At 39.5% G+C, this 17799-nt stretch overlaps 1 protein-coding gene across 25 annotated transcripts in view; it reads right to left on the bottom strand.

The window, feature by feature from the left end:
• rims1b (regulating synaptic membrane exocytosis 1b) overlaps window positions 1-17799 on the bottom strand; it is an 81515-nt gene that overhangs the window by 34663 nt on the left and 29053 nt on the right. For all 25 annotated transcript variants that reach the window (XM_079849388.1, XM_079849390.1, XM_079849389.1 and 22 more), the window contains 9 exons: window positions 13933-14201; window positions 8641-9515; window positions 4147-4187; window positions 3853-3963; window positions 2438-2537; window positions 2106-2229; window positions 1614-1660; window positions 944-1062; window positions 653-783 (listed from right to left, as the gene is read on the bottom strand). In XM_079849388.1, coding sequence (XP_079705514.1) covers window positions 653-783; window positions 944-1062; window positions 1614-1660; window positions 2106-2229; window positions 2438-2537; window positions 3853-3963; window positions 4147-4187; window positions 8641-9515; window positions 13933-14201 — 1817 coding nt within the window. The remainder of the gene's footprint in view (window positions 1-652; window positions 784-943; window positions 1063-1613; window positions 1661-2105; window positions 2230-2437; window positions 2538-3852; window positions 3964-4146; window positions 4188-8640; window positions 9516-13932; window positions 14202-17799) is intronic.

The raw sequence follows: 17799 nt of genomic DNA, 5'->3' as shown, positions 1-17799 counted from the left end.
AACATGGAATGAATTTCATAAACTCAGCATTACCCAAAATGAAAAATGCAAGTGAGGTCTTACAGTACACAGCTAGTGCATTGATAAATATATCATGAAAGAAAGAAAAGAAAATACAAACCATTCCAAATACATAAAACATTTAAAAAAATAAAATATTTATGTGACCCTATCTACAATACCATTCAAAATTTACAGTTGGTAAGATTTCTTTGGTGGTTTTGAAATAAGTCTATTATGCTCATAATGACCTTTATCTTTGATAAAATCTTTACTTGATCAAAAATAGAGTGAACTGTAATGTGAAATATAATTACAATTTAAAATAATGCATATTTTCCTGTGATTCAGCAAAGTAAAATTTCCAGCAGCCATTGCTCCAGAAATCATTGTAATATGCTGACTTGGTACTTAAGAAACATTTCTAATGATCATCGTTGAAAATAGATGTGCTGCTTTATATTTCTGTGGATTCTTTGATGAATAGAAAGTTAAAAACAAAAGTTTTTTTGTAAAAATGTAAAGCGTTCTTGCTGAATAAAAGTATAATTTCTTTCAAAATGAACAAAGAAACAAACAAATGGTACTGACCTGAAAAAAACAACAACCTTGAAACAACTCTGTGAATTTGAATATATTTAAAACATTTTACCTTCTATCAGGAAGAAAATACATTTTGACGTAGGGATTTCTGGGTCGTCCGTCAGGTCGAGGGGGCAGTTCTCGTGCTTGTAGGACATTCACAATAAGCTGATGGCCCACTTTATCATACCATAATTTCACCTTGGTAAAAAGAAATAACACTTTCTCAAAGTTCACAAAATGTTGGCTATACATTATTTAACTATAAGCTAGCAGATAAAATGTCATCACCAAACTACCTTCCTTTTCAGTTGAGAAAACAGGGCTAAATATTTTCTCTGCAAAGTGGTTTTACACTTACCGACAGCTGGCCTGGCAGTACCAGAGGGAGGTCTCTCAACATCCCGGGACTAGTCGGTGACATTACAGAGATGGATGGACGGTCCATCTTTTGTGATTCATCTATAGAACTTGAACCAGCTGTAAGTTTAAATAGCTGACATGTTAAATGTGCAGCTGTAAAGATGTATTGCACGCTTATTGAATAAATGTCTTAATAACAAGGACAAAATTAGAAAAGTGATAATTCATGCAAATATGTACATTTTCTTATCATTTACACACCCTAATGGAGTTCATTTTGATAGATTTCTTAGTTGTAGTTTTTGACATGTCATTCAAATTCAACTCTTACTAAAATTATATCTAATTTCATTCTGTAAAAATAACATTTTAGTTTACAAAAGTGTTAAATTAAATAAAATATCCCAATAAAATGACAGATTATTGATTTAAACATGAATGAACGTAATTGTAAATTCTGAAATAATAACATAACAAGGAATACACTAATTGAATGAAAATATTGTAAATTCTTTACGCTTTATTATTCATTGTTAATATATTAACAAATATTTTTTTAATGTGATGACACATTTTTGGAAAAAATTGTTAATGACTACTGGAAAAAAAGACGGGTTTCAAATGGCATAACTGTGAGCAAATGATGACAGAATTTTCACAAAACCTACTTGATTCTAGAGGAGGATGTGATGTCCCTGGAAGTCTCGGTGTATCTCTGTAGGAAAATTGAAACACAGGAAAAAAAAATGTCAGATGACAGATCATTAGCTTCTCTCTCTGTCAGTTTTTCTACATACATAAACATTGACTTGACTGCATTTCCCCTTTTGAGACATCATGGAAACACTGTCCAGTCACAGGAAAGAATAGGAAACCAAAGGACCGCTGATGCAATGACTGAACAGTTTTAACTATGAGAGGAGGGTCTGGAGCATGTAGGGTGACAATGGGGACACTGGGAGGAAGAACACTCTCAGATACTTTACTTACTGATATGCTCTATAGACCTTTTTCAAGAAGTTTTTGGACAGAATACGTTGAATACATCTTTAACATGCAACGGGAAGAAAAATCATTGGAGTCACTCATATATCCAGAGGTTTGTTTTCTTTTATATCATTTCCAAACCATGTTTGATTTTTGTGCGTTGTTTAGCTTACCCAATTGGTCTGGACACAACTATTTCCACTTGAGGTGCTGACTGGGACTCTAGAATAATATTGTACACTTCCTTTTTAGTTGCTCCAGGCAAAGCCTTCCCATTCCACTGCAACACCTCATCACCTGAAATCAAAAAAAGAAACTATTTAGCACTTGGCGGTGTTCTGCATAGACAGACTGACTGAATAATGAGCTGTGAAAAATGTAGACATGCAACCAAAAATATCAACAGAGATCTAGCAAAAGACATTAATAAAGCTATGGTCGAAATAATATTTTAAAATACTGCGATTTTCTTACAGAGTTAACCAAATTTAAATAATCATAATACCTGCTCGTAAATGGCCTACAATGTCAGCCAAACTTCCTTTCTTTACTTTGGTGATAAAGGCCCCCAGTCTCCCTGACTCCGTCATTTTCCCACCAACCACCTGGACAAGATGACAGAGTCAACCATGTTTACTCACAATCTGCAAAAACAACCTAACTACTGTTCTTAAGCGTCTTTAAATATTTCTTTTGTAAGGTATGGCACTAGCCACACTAAGGTTATAGGTTTGACTCCTAGAGAACACACAAACTGATAAACTGCTTTACTTGAATACACTGTAATGGCTGTTTCACATTGGAAGCACAAGCTGGGCTGAAGAAGTGCAGAAGCTGTGCATATACAGAGTGGAAGCATTATGCTTTCACACCGCAGTTTAACCGCGGCTTGTGTACTGCAAATACAGACAAGTATCGTCCATTGTGTCACCTTTTTTATGTGCAGCACACTCTTCTGTGATCTGACAGTGTTTCCCTGCCACACATACATGCATATGGCATGCTGTATATACTGTATATAGTTTATATGATAAAAGTAATCTTAAAGGTAAGATATACCTCTAGTTTAATTTATTTAAACAGGCTTTTGAAGTTTGGACAATGTGTTTTGTTTATTTTTTTTCACAGTGCTGAAAGTCTGTGAAACACGGAACACTTATATGATTTTATGGTGAAATTTGTAGCAGTGTAAATGCGCTAATCTGTTAATATGGTGCCTGATTTTTTTTATTCATTTTGTAAATGTTGGAGAATCTTTGATATGTCTGGAGAAAATTTGATATAAAAAAACTTGGGAATAAAAAAATTGTGCTGCTTACGCTCTGCTTACGCTCTGCTTACGCTCTGCTTACGCGTTCAATGTGAAACAAGTGTCGCTTTGGATAAAATGTCTGCCAAATGCATTAATAAGAAGTATGAAAAAACAAAAGAAAAAAAGATTTTAGGGGTATGTAAGTAAACGTAAAATAAGGAGTATACAGACTGTTTAGTACCTTGAAAACACCAGAACAAGAACAGTAAAAAAACATACTTATAAAAAAAAGTACAAATGGAGGAAAAGCTTGAAGGTCTTAATGGAAAGATTTGGGGAAGTGAAAAATGCAGGGATCCTGTAGGGTTCTCATTTGAATGCAACATACATATTTGGAACATCTGGAATTTTAAAATTCGGTTTAAAATTTAAAAGAACATCATATTGTAACCACATCAACAATAGAACTAAAATCATTTCATTTATTTCGTTATCATTATTCCTGTATTATTCATCATAATCTGTCAAATCCGGCGCCAATTTCTTTCACCAGCAAAATTTCAATGAGCAACGGTAAAAGTGACCACACCTTTAGTGTAGCACAACCCTTCAAGTGCAATACAGAGACAATGTTATTAGCTGGTGTAAACTGCCATTGACAAGCTCACCTTCAGACCCAGTAGAGAACCGGCTTCTCGTGGCATGGTGGAGCGCTTACTTAGAGTGATACGGCCAATCAAATGATCTCCCTCTTTGGATGGCTGCCAGCTCACTGGATGCTGTGAGAAACAGAACAATGCTTTTTCAGTCCCATTAATGCTGAAAATACATGTCCTGACACATATTTCAGAGAGTTCAGCTACAGAAACACTCTGTAATCAAACAACTTTTGTGTCTGCTATTACGCCCATTGCCACTGATACATGTTTGCAATATGATTCAAATCTAATTGAAATACTTACATGCCACACAGTGGGATCCAGAGGATGACAGTCCCCGTCACCTGCAAAATATAAATTGACATTATAATTATGGTTGGGAATCGAATTACGATTCCAATTCTGCAATCGAATACTTAAGGTCAGGAATTGGATACTTGTTATACAATTCAAATTTCGATTCCTCTTATCGATTCTTGTGTGTGCATTTTAATATGACTTTAATCCATTCAAGCCCTAGACCCGCACGTTGTGTTCTGTGCTGCACACACATCCAAAGTGCGATCACAAAAAAAAGTGATTTAATGTGATTTTAAACCATTCACGTGTAAGAACAATTTTAAACCATAGACTCACGCGCTGTTTTCTGTGCTGCGCACACATCCAAATCGACGTGAGCACAGAAAGCTGCCTCTCATACTGAATAGTGTGCACGATACTGAACTGAGTTCTCTTCCGCATGTTTGAACGGACAAATACACACAAAAATATGTCAAAATATCCTCGTAAACACAGTCGGTTATGTCTCGAATGAACGTAACAGTTGACAAAGAAAACCCATGTGTAACAGTATATTAGATCCGTGCAGCAAGTGACAGCAGCCTAATATTCCTGATGCCGCACCACTTGCTATAATAACGTTAATCAAACAACAAAAGACAAAGCTAAATAACTTTTATAACTATATTTGTAATGTATATTTTATTCATAAAGTGCAGTGTTATTTTACATTTGATTACAGTTTCCTGACAGGATGATTTTTGCGGGAAATTACATACATGCGTCATATTTGCGTACATACATTATAATTACGTATATGTTTCGTCATAATCATAAATAGGGAAGTGTTGCTTGGGCTACTTTGACGCATGTATGGTGTGGGAGTGGCATAGGTTAGTTGTCACAACGAGCGAGAAAGGTTGACATCGAACACGCTAAATCTCGAACCTCCGGGGAATAATCCCGTTTTAATCAAACGGCAAATTGAGGAGAGTCTGCTGGCAAAAAGAGAACATGACAGAGCTTGCAATAAAACGAGAATCAACATTGGCTTGGCTTTCTGGGGATGGCTAGAACTGAGGGATTTGAAATGTTGTAAAAAGCGATGCAGAGATGGCGTTTTTATTACTCAACAGGTGACTATGTTTTTTATTGAACAGATAAATTGCCATATGTAGCTCTCAAAGAGAGTTCACTGTAAAGTATTATCTATTGTGAAGGGCCATTTCATTATGGTTGTTGTAACACTGTGCTGGAATTTATTTTCAAGGAAGTATCGTGTCTATTAATTGGTAAAGCTACAGTAATGTCTTTAGCTATTAAGCTTGAGATCCTTTCCATCTAAACTGGTTATATCTCTTAAGCCTAGGAGTGAATGTTTTATGAGCAGTAGGATAATCTCTGTCTCTTTTTTTAGTTAGAAAAAGAACCAGTTATCCGCATAGTCACACAGAGCCGAAGCACAACCAAAACAATGTTCTTCAGCAAAATGCACGCAGTTTTGTTGTATAACCTCTAGAGGACCAAAAGCAACATAGTGTACCTTTAATGTTAACGTTAACCCTGATTTGTGAGAAATGATCCTCTTAAATTCTGAGATATATGTGTCTTTGCAAGTTCAAAGGTTCAGATCCAGATAAGTTTGATCTTGACTCCTTCTTCAGGCCACAAACAAAGAAAATAATACACAGCAATATTAAGACTGTCAAATTAAATTTCGAGCAAATTTATGTGTGTATTCTAAAAGTCAATGTAAAAAGGAGTATTTTATTAATCTCACACTGCCTGTCAATCATTTTTGCTGATGTCAAATTGAATAAATGCCTTTACAGCGTTAAGAAAAATGAACTGTGTTCAACAATTAAATGCATGCGTAATTTTGACAGCCCTAATCAATACATGTTGTGGTTTAAAAAGGCTCAGCATTTGACATTTACCATACAGAAATAGGGAATTCTCCCACTTTAGAAACAGTATTTAATGATAGTGTCAGAAAGATTAGCTAGATTTACACTAATGCTATAAATTAATAGAGTTCATTTAACTTAGGGGCGGCATATAACAGAGTATGTCTGCCTTCAGCAACAAAGGTGAGAGATGTTTAAAGTGCCAAACCCCAAACAAGATAATATACAGCCTAGTATAAAATTTTACAGTTTCATTTGATCATCTTGATTGCATTCCTAAAACTGTCGTACAACTTTAATGTATAGTACTATGCAGCACCCAAGAACACCCTCTGCACATACTGAATGAAACATGAGCTATTCCCTTGGCAATCTCTGACATTATAAGCTTCCATCCAGTATTTGCTTGTCCTAGTTATCAGGAATGAAGTCACATTAGCTCTGCATCTGCCATTACAAACTTATTGCCAAAGAAAAGATATATTCATGTTGCCCTACAAAGGCATTATAACTCATATTGGGTTTCTGTCCTGTGTTCTCAGCTATGCTATCTAGTGTTGGCATAGTTACTGTATTTGCCTTTTTAGGACAGCATAGGAGGAGGTGACAGAAGGCGATACAGAGAAGATGGGAAGACGGGATTGGGAAATGACCCATGTCCGATTCATGTTGGAGCATGCTTGACATTATGTTTGCACATGGTAGCTTCAGAGTGGTTTTCAACTTCAACTTAAAATAAACTCTCTTAAAACATATAATAATTTCCACCACAATATAATTTCTATTAAATCTCAAATTATGTACTGTGATTAATAGGATTTGGCAAAGAAAATGACAGTGGATCCTGAATAAAATGGCAATCTCATTTGTATTGCTAAGGCATATTTCACAGCTAGCTTTTTTTGTATCATAAATGCAATCGAATCATATGTTCACCTTTTTTTTTGTACAAAACTGTAATTTGACAAAATTACAGCTTGATTAATCACAAACAAATAATTCCGGGGACTTTCAAAACCATGCACCCTTGCAGCTGAGAAAAATGGGAAGAACCAAAGCATACACGCACTCAAAAGCTGGAATGGGTTACCCAAGGATGAATATGAAGAAGGAATGGAACATGCTGCATCCCAGGACTGACGCAGGCCAGTCAGTCACTCAGTGCTTTTATGTGAGAGAGCTGCTGACCTAATTCCCAAATCTGGTTCCCTTAAAATTTTCCAAATAAACAAATGCAGCTTCACTGCATGAATCAGCAGGGTTTTTTTTTCATGGTTCAACAGCTACAATGACGTATGTAAAATTATGCTATATATGGCCTTGATGCGAAAATGTATGCAAAAGTAAGATATAAACTTATAAACCATTACAGATGACAGGTAAAAATTAAAATAAAAAGCAAAATAAAAAACAATTGTACACAAATTTGCTACCACAATATATAGATATTGGACCATTCTGAGCTGACTGAAACTGACTGAAGCTGTGCACACGCTCTCATACACTCACATGCAATTCACAGTAGATGGAAAACAAAACAGAGATGTTTAACTGGATGTTAATTAGTAGCATTCATTCAAGTTTCAAGTTCAAATTCAAATTCAAGTTTGCACTTTTATGATTACATCCATAAAGTGTGGGGTAGCAGTTTTACTATTAAATCATTCCTAATTGGCATTTTTGTGCATTTTGATGCAGTTTGAGAAATATTGATTATTGTATGTGAGTGAGCTGAATAAAGAGCATAGTTACACTGTATGAGATTTTAAAAATGTTTTTGAAAGAAATCTCTTTTGCTTAACCAAGGTTAAATTTATTTTATGAAAACACAGTAAAAACAGTAATATTGTAAAATAGTATTACAGTTTAAAATAATTGTTTTCTATTTTAATTCTTTCAAGATTTCAATGTCACATGATCATTCTACTATGCATTCTAATATTTCCTATTATTATCAATGTTGAAAACAATTATGCTGATTATTATTTGTGAAAACTGTGATACAGTTTTTCAAGATTTGATGAAAAGAAAGTTCAAAATAACAGCATTTAACAACAACATTAATAATGCCTTTACTGTCACTTTTAATCAATTTAATGCATTCTTGGCAAATAAAAGTATTAATTTCTTTCCAATCAAAACTATTGAGCAATAGTGTGTACTCTATACTACTAAACCGACTACTAAAAGAAGGAACACATTCACCAATATTGAATTAGTCCTCCTAACTGCTGCATTTTCTTTTTTGACAATATTACATGACAAAAAAAGCAACATTCATCATGGTGTTTCATAGCCATAACCAGATTTAATTTTAGTTTAAAGAACCTGCTAGTTTAATAACCTCATAAAATAGTGCCAGTGCTATGCAATAAAGACGCACACGCACACACACAAATAAACACACAATGAGTCTGTTTACTGCTGCCATGATCACTAAAAATATACATAATTCAAATAAATATTTCAAATACATTTTAATTTATCACCATATTTACCATTGTATTAGAGTATGTAATGAGACAGATTTTGTAGTGTAATACTTTTTAGTGAATTTGAGGCTACAGTTTGACAATAATTTTAGCAACATATACAAATGTCATGCACCTACCTATTTCACTAACACTTTCGATCTCCACATCCTCACAGCTGGTGTATTCAGGAGTGGAGCCACCTTCTTCTTCAGAGCTACTGATGGACATCTGCCTTTTGTTGAGGCCTCGTTTGGGTCTATAGGCTCGTGGTGGAGGTGGCCGTAACGTCTCCGATTGGTCCGAGCTAAGAGAAGAATCTTTACGCATGATTTCTGCAGCCTTTTCTCGCTTAGCCCTGTGCAGAAAAGCTGCGGACCCAGGTTCCAGATGCCCCTTTGGGCCCCAGTCCTTTCCGTCCCTGAGGTCTGGGGGCCCTGGAGGGCCCATGTGAGGGCTACCATGGCCCTGTTTAGCGACGGATCCTTGTACCCCAACTCCACCCCCCACGGTCCTGTCCATAGAATAAGCTCGATGGTTCTCTAAAAGGGTCTTGCGGTCGTCGTTGTTAGCTACTCGTTGCCTGCTAATTCTACTTCCAGCAGCCTCAACCCCATCTTGGATCAATCCCACTTCGTTGATGGCTAGGTCGCTGTGATGACGCTCCTGACGCATTTTGGACACTTTGGCATGCATACGCATTTCCTGTTCCTCCTTTTGCGGTTTAACAGGGTAGCGGGCTAGGTTTGGGTCACTGCGGTAACGGGTCTGGTACTCTTCTTCTCGTCTTTGTCGCTCTCGCTCTTCCTCCTCTTGCCTCCTTCGCCGCTCAGGATGGGTGGGATCGTCCTCTGGGTATTCCTGTGAGTGAACTTTCTCCAATCGTCTGCACTCTCGCTTCTCACCTGGAGCTCGATCTTCAGAGGCCTGCGATGACAACCTGGCTGGTCCACGTCTTCTCTCTCCACGTCCAATCACCTTTCCATTCTGCTCGTGTAGGGACACGGGTCTCTTCCTATTGTTGATTGGACAGAAGTAGGTAAAACTTTGAGATATAGTATTTGGAATTTCCAAGTACCAAAGCCAATTTGCATTTACAACTGCTACAATAGTAGTTATTTGAATAATACATAGCTCAACACCTGTTGACCCCTGTGTTTCAAAATTTGGGAATTCAAATGCAAAAAGGATTTAGCTGAATATGCATCTGATAGGAAGACAGGAAACATACGTCATTTAAAAAAAAGAGATTATAAGGCAGGAGCTGCAGTCCACATAGTGCCAGCTGAAAAAAGGTCAGAGTGAACAGATTTTGTTGAAATGTGAAATGTCCAGCTTAAAATTGTATGTTGACAGTAAGGATATGTGACACCACATATTTTGTAAATTCAGTACTGGGAAGTGGGAACCCAATGGCCAGTGGACTAATCTGTCTTAAAGAAGCCTGTACAACTAGGATTGTTTCACATAACCCTGAAATACTTAGAATTTGAAATGTCATCTTAAAAAAAAAGTAATTGTAAAAGTAATCCATATGAGTGCTTTGATCCTAGACTTACAAAGAGACACAATCTCTTTACATTATTAACTTTTTTATTATGAATTATGGTAAACTGAAGCTCAAATGGTCTTGCTTGATTGAAAATAATCAGTGCTAACACCAATAAGGTTTGTTCTTATGTGCCAAGTGAGAACAATTGAGCTTTTGTTTACCACATCTGATGTGCTCTATGTGTGTTGGTCAATGTTTAAATGTGAGTAAAAGCCTTGTTATTAAAAGTAAAAGTATTTTTTTTCATTTCATAAAAGTTGTAATTGCTACCTAACACATTTGTTGTGTTAGTTTGACTGACTTCTAACTAGTCTGTGTTTAAGTTAACTAACAAAATAACATGCACTATATTATAGCTGTATATTACTGTGGCAAGGGGGCGTGGTTCAGCGAAGTCTGTAGCGGGAGACAGAGAAAGGAGACGAGCGGTGTCAAAGTAAGTAGGTCAAGTGCAAATGACGAACACTTGTGTCTTGTTGCAGTAATTGGCGTGGAGAGACCGGATATAAGCCGCTCTGGAAAGACAACGGGAGAGAGAGAAGGATTGATGACTCGTGCGAGATCGCTGGGGAATTATTGGAAAGAGAGACAGAGCCTGTTTTATGAACTACTGTCTGTGCTATAGCAAGTCTATGGTGAATGCGCTGTGGGCGCGCCTTGTGTTTGTTGTTATTTTGAAGTTATCTGAATAAAAATGTCCCAGTCACACCGACCCTGTCTTCTTCCTTCCAACCTTGAACCTCATCACACTGCCGAAACCCAGGAAGGAAGAAGAACGGCGCCACCATCATACAGTCTCCGCCGGGATCGCCATTTGCGGACGTCATCCAATCGCTTGCGAGTCTGCATCAGGAACACCATCAAGCCATGCTGGGCATGAGGGACAACCAGGAGCGTCGGTTCTAAGCCCTCGTCCAAGCCCAGCAGGAAGACCGCAAGCTGTTCCGGAGCTGGATAGACCGGGAGGTTCGGGCAACGCAAACTCCATCTGCCCCAGCCTCGCCCACTCACATGCCTCTAAATAAAATTGGACCACAGGATGATCCAGAGGCTTTCGTGGATTTATTCGAGAGGTCCGCTGAGGCCTGTGGGTGGGCACCCGCGGACTGGCCAGTGCGGCTCATACCTCTGCTCTCCAGAGAGACGCAGGTGGCCACACAACAACTGCCAGTCCAGAACCTCCTGGTCTACGAAGACCTGAAACGCGCCATCCTGCAACGGGCCTTCGTGATGGCGCAACATCCCGGACGCTTCGCAGGCTGGCTCCGATCAAGCTGTCCTGTACCAGATACCTGTGAGTATTAAGGGGGGTATGTATTCAGGGTGTAAACAAACCTCCATTCATCAAAGCCTGATTCAACCAGAGGCATTGGATAAGAGCTGCATGATTAAAGTATGGTGCGTGCACAGGGAAGTGGTGAACTACCCCTTAATGTCGGTGGTTATTCAATTTTGGGGTCAAAAGCATAATATAGAGGTTGCGGTTAGCCCGCACCTCTGACATCCGCTAATTTTAGGAACAAATTGACCAGATTTTAGTGTATTATTGGGATATTTATGTGCGGATGCCTCTTGGAAGAAGGGGGAGCGGGGAAGGGGGGTGGTCGCTCAGCTAGGAGAAGCTGAGCTGGGACCAATGGAAGATGAGCCAAGAGAACGGAGTGCTCTTGAAAGGAGAATCCTTACAGAGCACGATGATTTCCCCCTGGAACAGTCCCAGGACGAAACACTCAAAAATGCCTTTGAACAGGTCCGTATTATCGACGGGCAGCTTCTCCAACCAGATCGACCACTCTCATATCCTTATTTTGCTATTGTAAAAGAGAAGTTGTATCGAGTGATCCAAGACACTCAGACAAAACAAGATACAGCTCAATTGTTGATACCAAAAAGCCGTAGGTAAATGCTTTTCAGGCGGCTCATTGTAATCTGATGGCTGGGCATTTGGGACAATCAGCAACACTTAATCGTCTAATGACCCGATTTTTCTGGCCGGGTATTCACGAGAACGTGCAAGGTGGTGCGCATCTTGTCGGGAATGTCAGTTGGTGAATCCACCGGCCAATCTAAAAGCACCATTGTGCCCACTTCCTCTCATGCAGGTCCCCTTCGAACGAATTGGCATGGACCTCATCGGGCCATTAGAACGATCTGCACGGGGGCATTGCTTTGCATTAGTTCTGGTGGATTATGCAACGCGATACCTAGAGGCAGTGCCACTATAAAATATTACCGCAAAAAACGTAGCGGGCGTGCTGTTTCAATTTAATCTCCCGGGTGGGAATCCCGAAAGAGATTCTCACCGATCAAGGCACGGCGTTTATGTCACGGACAATTCACAAACTTTACCAATTATCAGGCATTAAATCTATTCGCACCAGCGTTTATCACCCACAAACAGACAGTCTGGTGGAAAGATTTAATCGCACGTTAAAAACCATGATAGAGAGAGACTTGGGAGAAGGGACTTTCGAACAGTAAGAACAAAATTCAATATGTACTGGACCTGAGAACAAAACTCCACACTTTGAGGCGGCTCTCTATGGAGAATTTGTTACAGGCTCAGGACAACCAAAGCTGGCTATACAACAGGGGAACTTGACTATGTGAATTTGCACCGGGAGATAAAGTGCTTGTATTGCTCCCAACTTCTAGTTCTAAATTACTTGTGAAGTGGCAAGGACCCTTTGAGATCACACGGCGAGTCGGGGATCTCAATTATGAGGTAATACACTGATGTGGCCAATTTACAAGCAGAATTTGCCAATGTGTTCTCATCCCTGCCTGGTCGAACAGACCTTATCCAGCACCACATTGGTAGCGGGAGAGAGAAAAGAGACGAGCGCTGCGTAAGTGGGTCAAGTGCACATGACGAACACCTGTGTCTTGTTGTAGTAATTCGCATGGAGAGACCGGATATAAGTCGCTCAGGAAAGAGAACGGGAGAGAGAAAAGGACTGAGGACTCGTGCGAGATCGCTGGGGAAAAAGTAGTCTGAAGAGAAATATTGGAAAGAGAGACAGAGCCTGTTTTATGAACTACTGTCTGTGCTATAGCAAGTCTCTGGTGAATGCGCTGTGGGCACGCCTTTTGTTTGTTGTTATTTTGAAGTTATCTGAATAAAAACGTACGGGTCCCAGTCATGCCGACCCTGTCTTCTTCCTTTCAACCTTGAACCTCATCACAATAACTTTGATACACTTTGATAACACAATACTTCCTAAAATGTAACACTGAAACAAGCATTTTCTGTAAAACTGCTTTGAAACTATATGTATTGTGTAAAGCGCTATATAACTAAACTTTAATTGAATTGAACACTATTGTAAAGTGTTTCCAAATCTGCAGTGCTCATACAATAGCACAGGGGTGTCCAAACCTGAGGAGGGCCAACATTCTGCAGAGTTTAGGTCCAAATTGCCCCAACACACTTGCCTGGAAGTTTCTAGTCAGTCTGAAGAGCTTGAATAGCTGGTCCAGGTGTGTTTACCTAAGGTTGGAGCTAAAACTCTGCAGGACAGTGGCCCTCCAGGAGTATGTTTGGACACCCCTGCAATAGCACAATATGCTCAAAATACGGATCAAGGTGTGAGACAATAGTCAAAAGATTTGTATGGTTGTAGCAATGGTAATTCTTACTGTGGTTTTACCATGCAGCAATACTAAATAAAGATAAATAATAAAAAAAATCTAGTTGATCTTTCCCAATAGGCAACAAATCAACCTCTGTGACCTATGCCTAGTTGACACAATACCCAACAGAATATTTCTCATTGTCTGTTGTCAGTTGCACTACTGCACTGCATACTTCATTTTGATCAGTAGAGCCACTAAGATATATATCTTAGGACTGGCATGTGTGTAAACATTTTTGGCCTACTTGTCTCGTGGTGGTTCACTGCGGGAGCGTGAGGTGGGCATCGTATCTGCTCCCTTGGTGGGGTCACCAAGACCAGCGTTGGGTGGCAGAGTGTTGTTAGTGCCCGGAGCCTGGGATCTGAAACGCAATCTCCTGTCCTTCTCCAACTCGGGGCCACTGAGGGGAGCACCCACACTAAGAGGCCTAGCCCCAGGCCCTGATGAAAACCATTCTCCTGATTTAGTTAGAATTTCCTGCTGTTTCCTGCACAGGTTACATACCCACATCACCTGCATAGACAAATAGAAGTGTTATTAAGGGAGGCAGCGATTGATGATCATTGTAAATTATCAAGATGTACAGTACAGCTAATACTTGAATTAAATTATGTTATTCTTTTATAGTTTTTAAAGACATTTAAAACAAACAAATTTAAGACAAAGAGACAGACATATATATATATATATATATATATATATACATAACCACATAATATACTTACATACAGTACATACACACATTCACACTTTAAAACACATCAAACACTGGACTTTCATTATATATTTAGCCAGCACAAATTCAATCTAGCAATTTCAAGGAAGGAATAGGAACTGACAATGTTGAGCAGGAGTAAATATGAGCTGCGATATTATTCAAGCGATTTAAATCAACCAGACTAAACAATTAAACTCTATCAGATATAAAAACACTTATTTTAAATTTCATCTACTACTTTACACAGTTTCCTACATTTGCTGTACTGCGCTAATTGGTGGCTATATTTTGAAAAGTGATTCAAAGATTTTAGATCTAGTAGGGCTGCCCTCTAACAGTCCGCCAAATGTTAGTCAATGAAAAGAGGCTTAGTTGACCAAATTTTAATTAGCCGGTTAATAACAGAAAAGAAAAAAAACTCCACAGGAAGTGTCAAAGTCACGCAGTCCGTGATGTACAGATTGTAACACGACTGGTCTATGTGGTAATTACAGTATGTCGGGCAGGAAATCGAAACATTCATCTATCATTCATTTACCTAACTATGGGTTATCATTTGAAACATGTAGGGAGTAGCCTAACATTTGCCACTACATAGCTGCTTGCTCTAATGTTAGCCTAGATAAATGTGCGCTGTCATTCTGCGAATATGTTCATGTGGACAACGAAAATAACTTATATTTTTTATATTTTTTTATATTCTCATATCCTTTTTGTCCATCCATTGAAAGTCCGCACAATCAAAATTCCATGCATTAAAAAGTATTGATCAACAAATTTACATAGCTCATCAAATATGGTAAACATGAAAGATCAACCATTCTTGCTTGACACAAGAGAACAAAGCTCATTGGATCTTGTGGACGTTCCAACATGTTTGTATCACATGCGAGAACAAACCTCATTTGTTCTTTTGCATAAAACAAGCAAGTTTGACCTTTACCAAATTTCATGCTCTATATATGTTTGTTGATCAATGATTATATTATATTATATTATATTATATTATATTATATTATATTATATTATATTATATTATATTATATTATATTATATTATATTAATTGCGTCTATTCAGAAGACTTGGATTAAACCGCTCGATTCATATTTTATTATAAATAGTCTTTTGAACTATTTGAAACATCAAATGTTGTGTTAGCTTTCAATGAAGGTACAGAAATCAGGTTTCATTAAAAAAATATCTTCACTTATATTCACAGAAGTTTCATTTTTGGGTGAACTATCCCATTAACCCTAAGGTTGGTCCAAGGTAGCTGATTGATTAGCTTACACCTGATGCTGATTTCTTTTATTATTTTGGTCTATTTAAGCTCTGTTTTGTTCAGTTCTTTTGTGTTGACAGTGTTGACAGCTGTGCTTAAATTCAGATTTTTTATTTTTGCCTCCTGCTGCAACTTAACGTGATAGAAGTACAGACCTCTAATGGATTTAGCGGCAGTCAAAATCATCCTTCTCTTGCATGGGAACCAGTCTCTGGAGGCACACATGCGTTCTTGGACTTACAATATCTGGTCCTGACCAGGACATGCCTGCCCAGAGACAAGCCTCCAGAGAGCTTTATGGTTACATGGAATGGTTCATTCTCCCCAACGGTTCACCATTTACAATCTGCGAGAGCAAGGAGGAAATCAGCACGCCATCCCCAGCCACCAGCCCAGCCCTGGATTGTCCCAGCGTGTGTCCAGGTGTGTGAGCCGGCTACATCGCTCATGCCCATGAATATACTGGTGGAGTTTGAAGGATGTCATGGAGCCCCAATCCCTCATCCATGGCTGGAGAATTACTGATTGATTTTGAGTGCATCTTGCCCCTTACTGTTCCCTGCATCGAGCCTGTCACTGCTAACAGCATCAATTTTCCTGAGTTTGTGTTCCTACCCAGCCCCCCTATCCCACCTCTTCCGGTTTCATGTCTGCCTGTTCCGCATCGGCCAAGAAGGCCTGTCCTGAATGTTTGTGTCCTCCTCTCTAGCCAGTCTGTTCACCCTCGCCTGTATTGTCCAGTCCTCCAGCCCTACCTGCACTATCTTTCCTCTACCCTTCAGCTCCCTTTCTAGTAATCATTGGGTCACCTTGGTCAGAGTATTTGCCAGCTCAGCCCATGATGATTGACCCAGTAGCTCCACCTAGGACCTCGGTGCCCGCCACTCCTCCTATTCGACTCCACCATGGCTCCTCCCTCCCTAGTCTCCACCTGGGTCCGTCCTCCTCTTGGCTCCACCTTGGTCAGCCATTGCACGGCCTGCACCACAGACTTCCGGTCCTTTACCTTCGGCTCGTCTCTCCAACCCATGGCTCTGTCGGGCGTTGCCTTCCCTCTGGCTCTGCCTTGGTCACACCGCCTTCGCCTCAGTCCTCCAACACCCCGACTCCACCTCGGGCACCTCATCGCACCAGCTATGCCTTGCCCTTCAGGACCAGCATCGTTGCTCGGTCCCTGGAGTATCGTGGCTCCACCTGGGTTTCCACCTGACAGCTGCATCTCGGTCAGTTATCTCCCTGGGTCCAGCAGACATGCCTTCCCCATGGCTCCTTTCTCCCTTGTCTCCGCAGTGCGTCATGGCCCTTCTGCTGGGGGTTCCAACCTGGCTGCTCCCGCCTTCTCTGCCCTGGCCCTGCCTGTCCTGGTTGCCTACCCTTCACTCACCACCAGAACCTCCTCCCACTCTCCAGTCTTTTTATGTTTATGTTTTAAGGTGCGTAGACATGCCTTTTCTTTTTCTTGTTTTTTGTGTGTGTGTGTGTGTGTGTGTGGGGGGGGGGGGGGGGGGGGGGTACAACAGTAATGTCAGGGTTCTGTTATGTTTTATCTGTGTTTGTTTCACTATGAGTTGGTTCTCTTTGTGTGTGTGTGTGTGTGTGTGTGTGTGTGTGTGTGTGTGTGTGTGTGTGTGTGTTAAAATGGAGGTGAAGTATCTTCTGAATAGGAATTAAAATAAATCAGTCATCCTTTTTCTTAATCTGGGTAGATTTTTGTATTGCAAATGCAAAAGTTAATATATCATCAGCCTCATATTTGTTATCTGCTTCCTATTCTCTTTCCTTTTCCACAGTGAAGCCCCTTATTATTGAGCCCTGTAATAGTTCATTCATGAGATGGATGGCTGAGGCTGCCTAAAATAACTCAGCCGACACCATATTTCTTCACCTCCTCTACCCATATTTCTCCCACCCTCTCTCTTACACTCACTCTCGCTTTTTCTTTTTTTTTTTGCCAGCCAGCTATACAGGTCTGATCTGACATGATTAGCAGGAATGCTAAATCAAATGAACAGCTCTTGCATTGACAACAAGTTAATGGCTTTAAAAACACAGAGGTCCAATCTATTGATCTAACATTACGCTCTTAAATCACCCTCAGAATTGCAGTAAA

Source organism: Squalius cephalus (genome assembly GCF_949319135.1).
Source record: "Squalius cephalus genome assembly, chromosome: 2".
In the NCBI taxonomy this organism is placed as follows: Eukaryota; Metazoa; Chordata; class Actinopteri; order Cypriniformes; family Leuciscidae; genus Squalius; species Squalius cephalus.
Note: the sequence above shows the minus strand (reverse complement) of the source record. Positions and strands in the feature narration are given on the sequence as shown.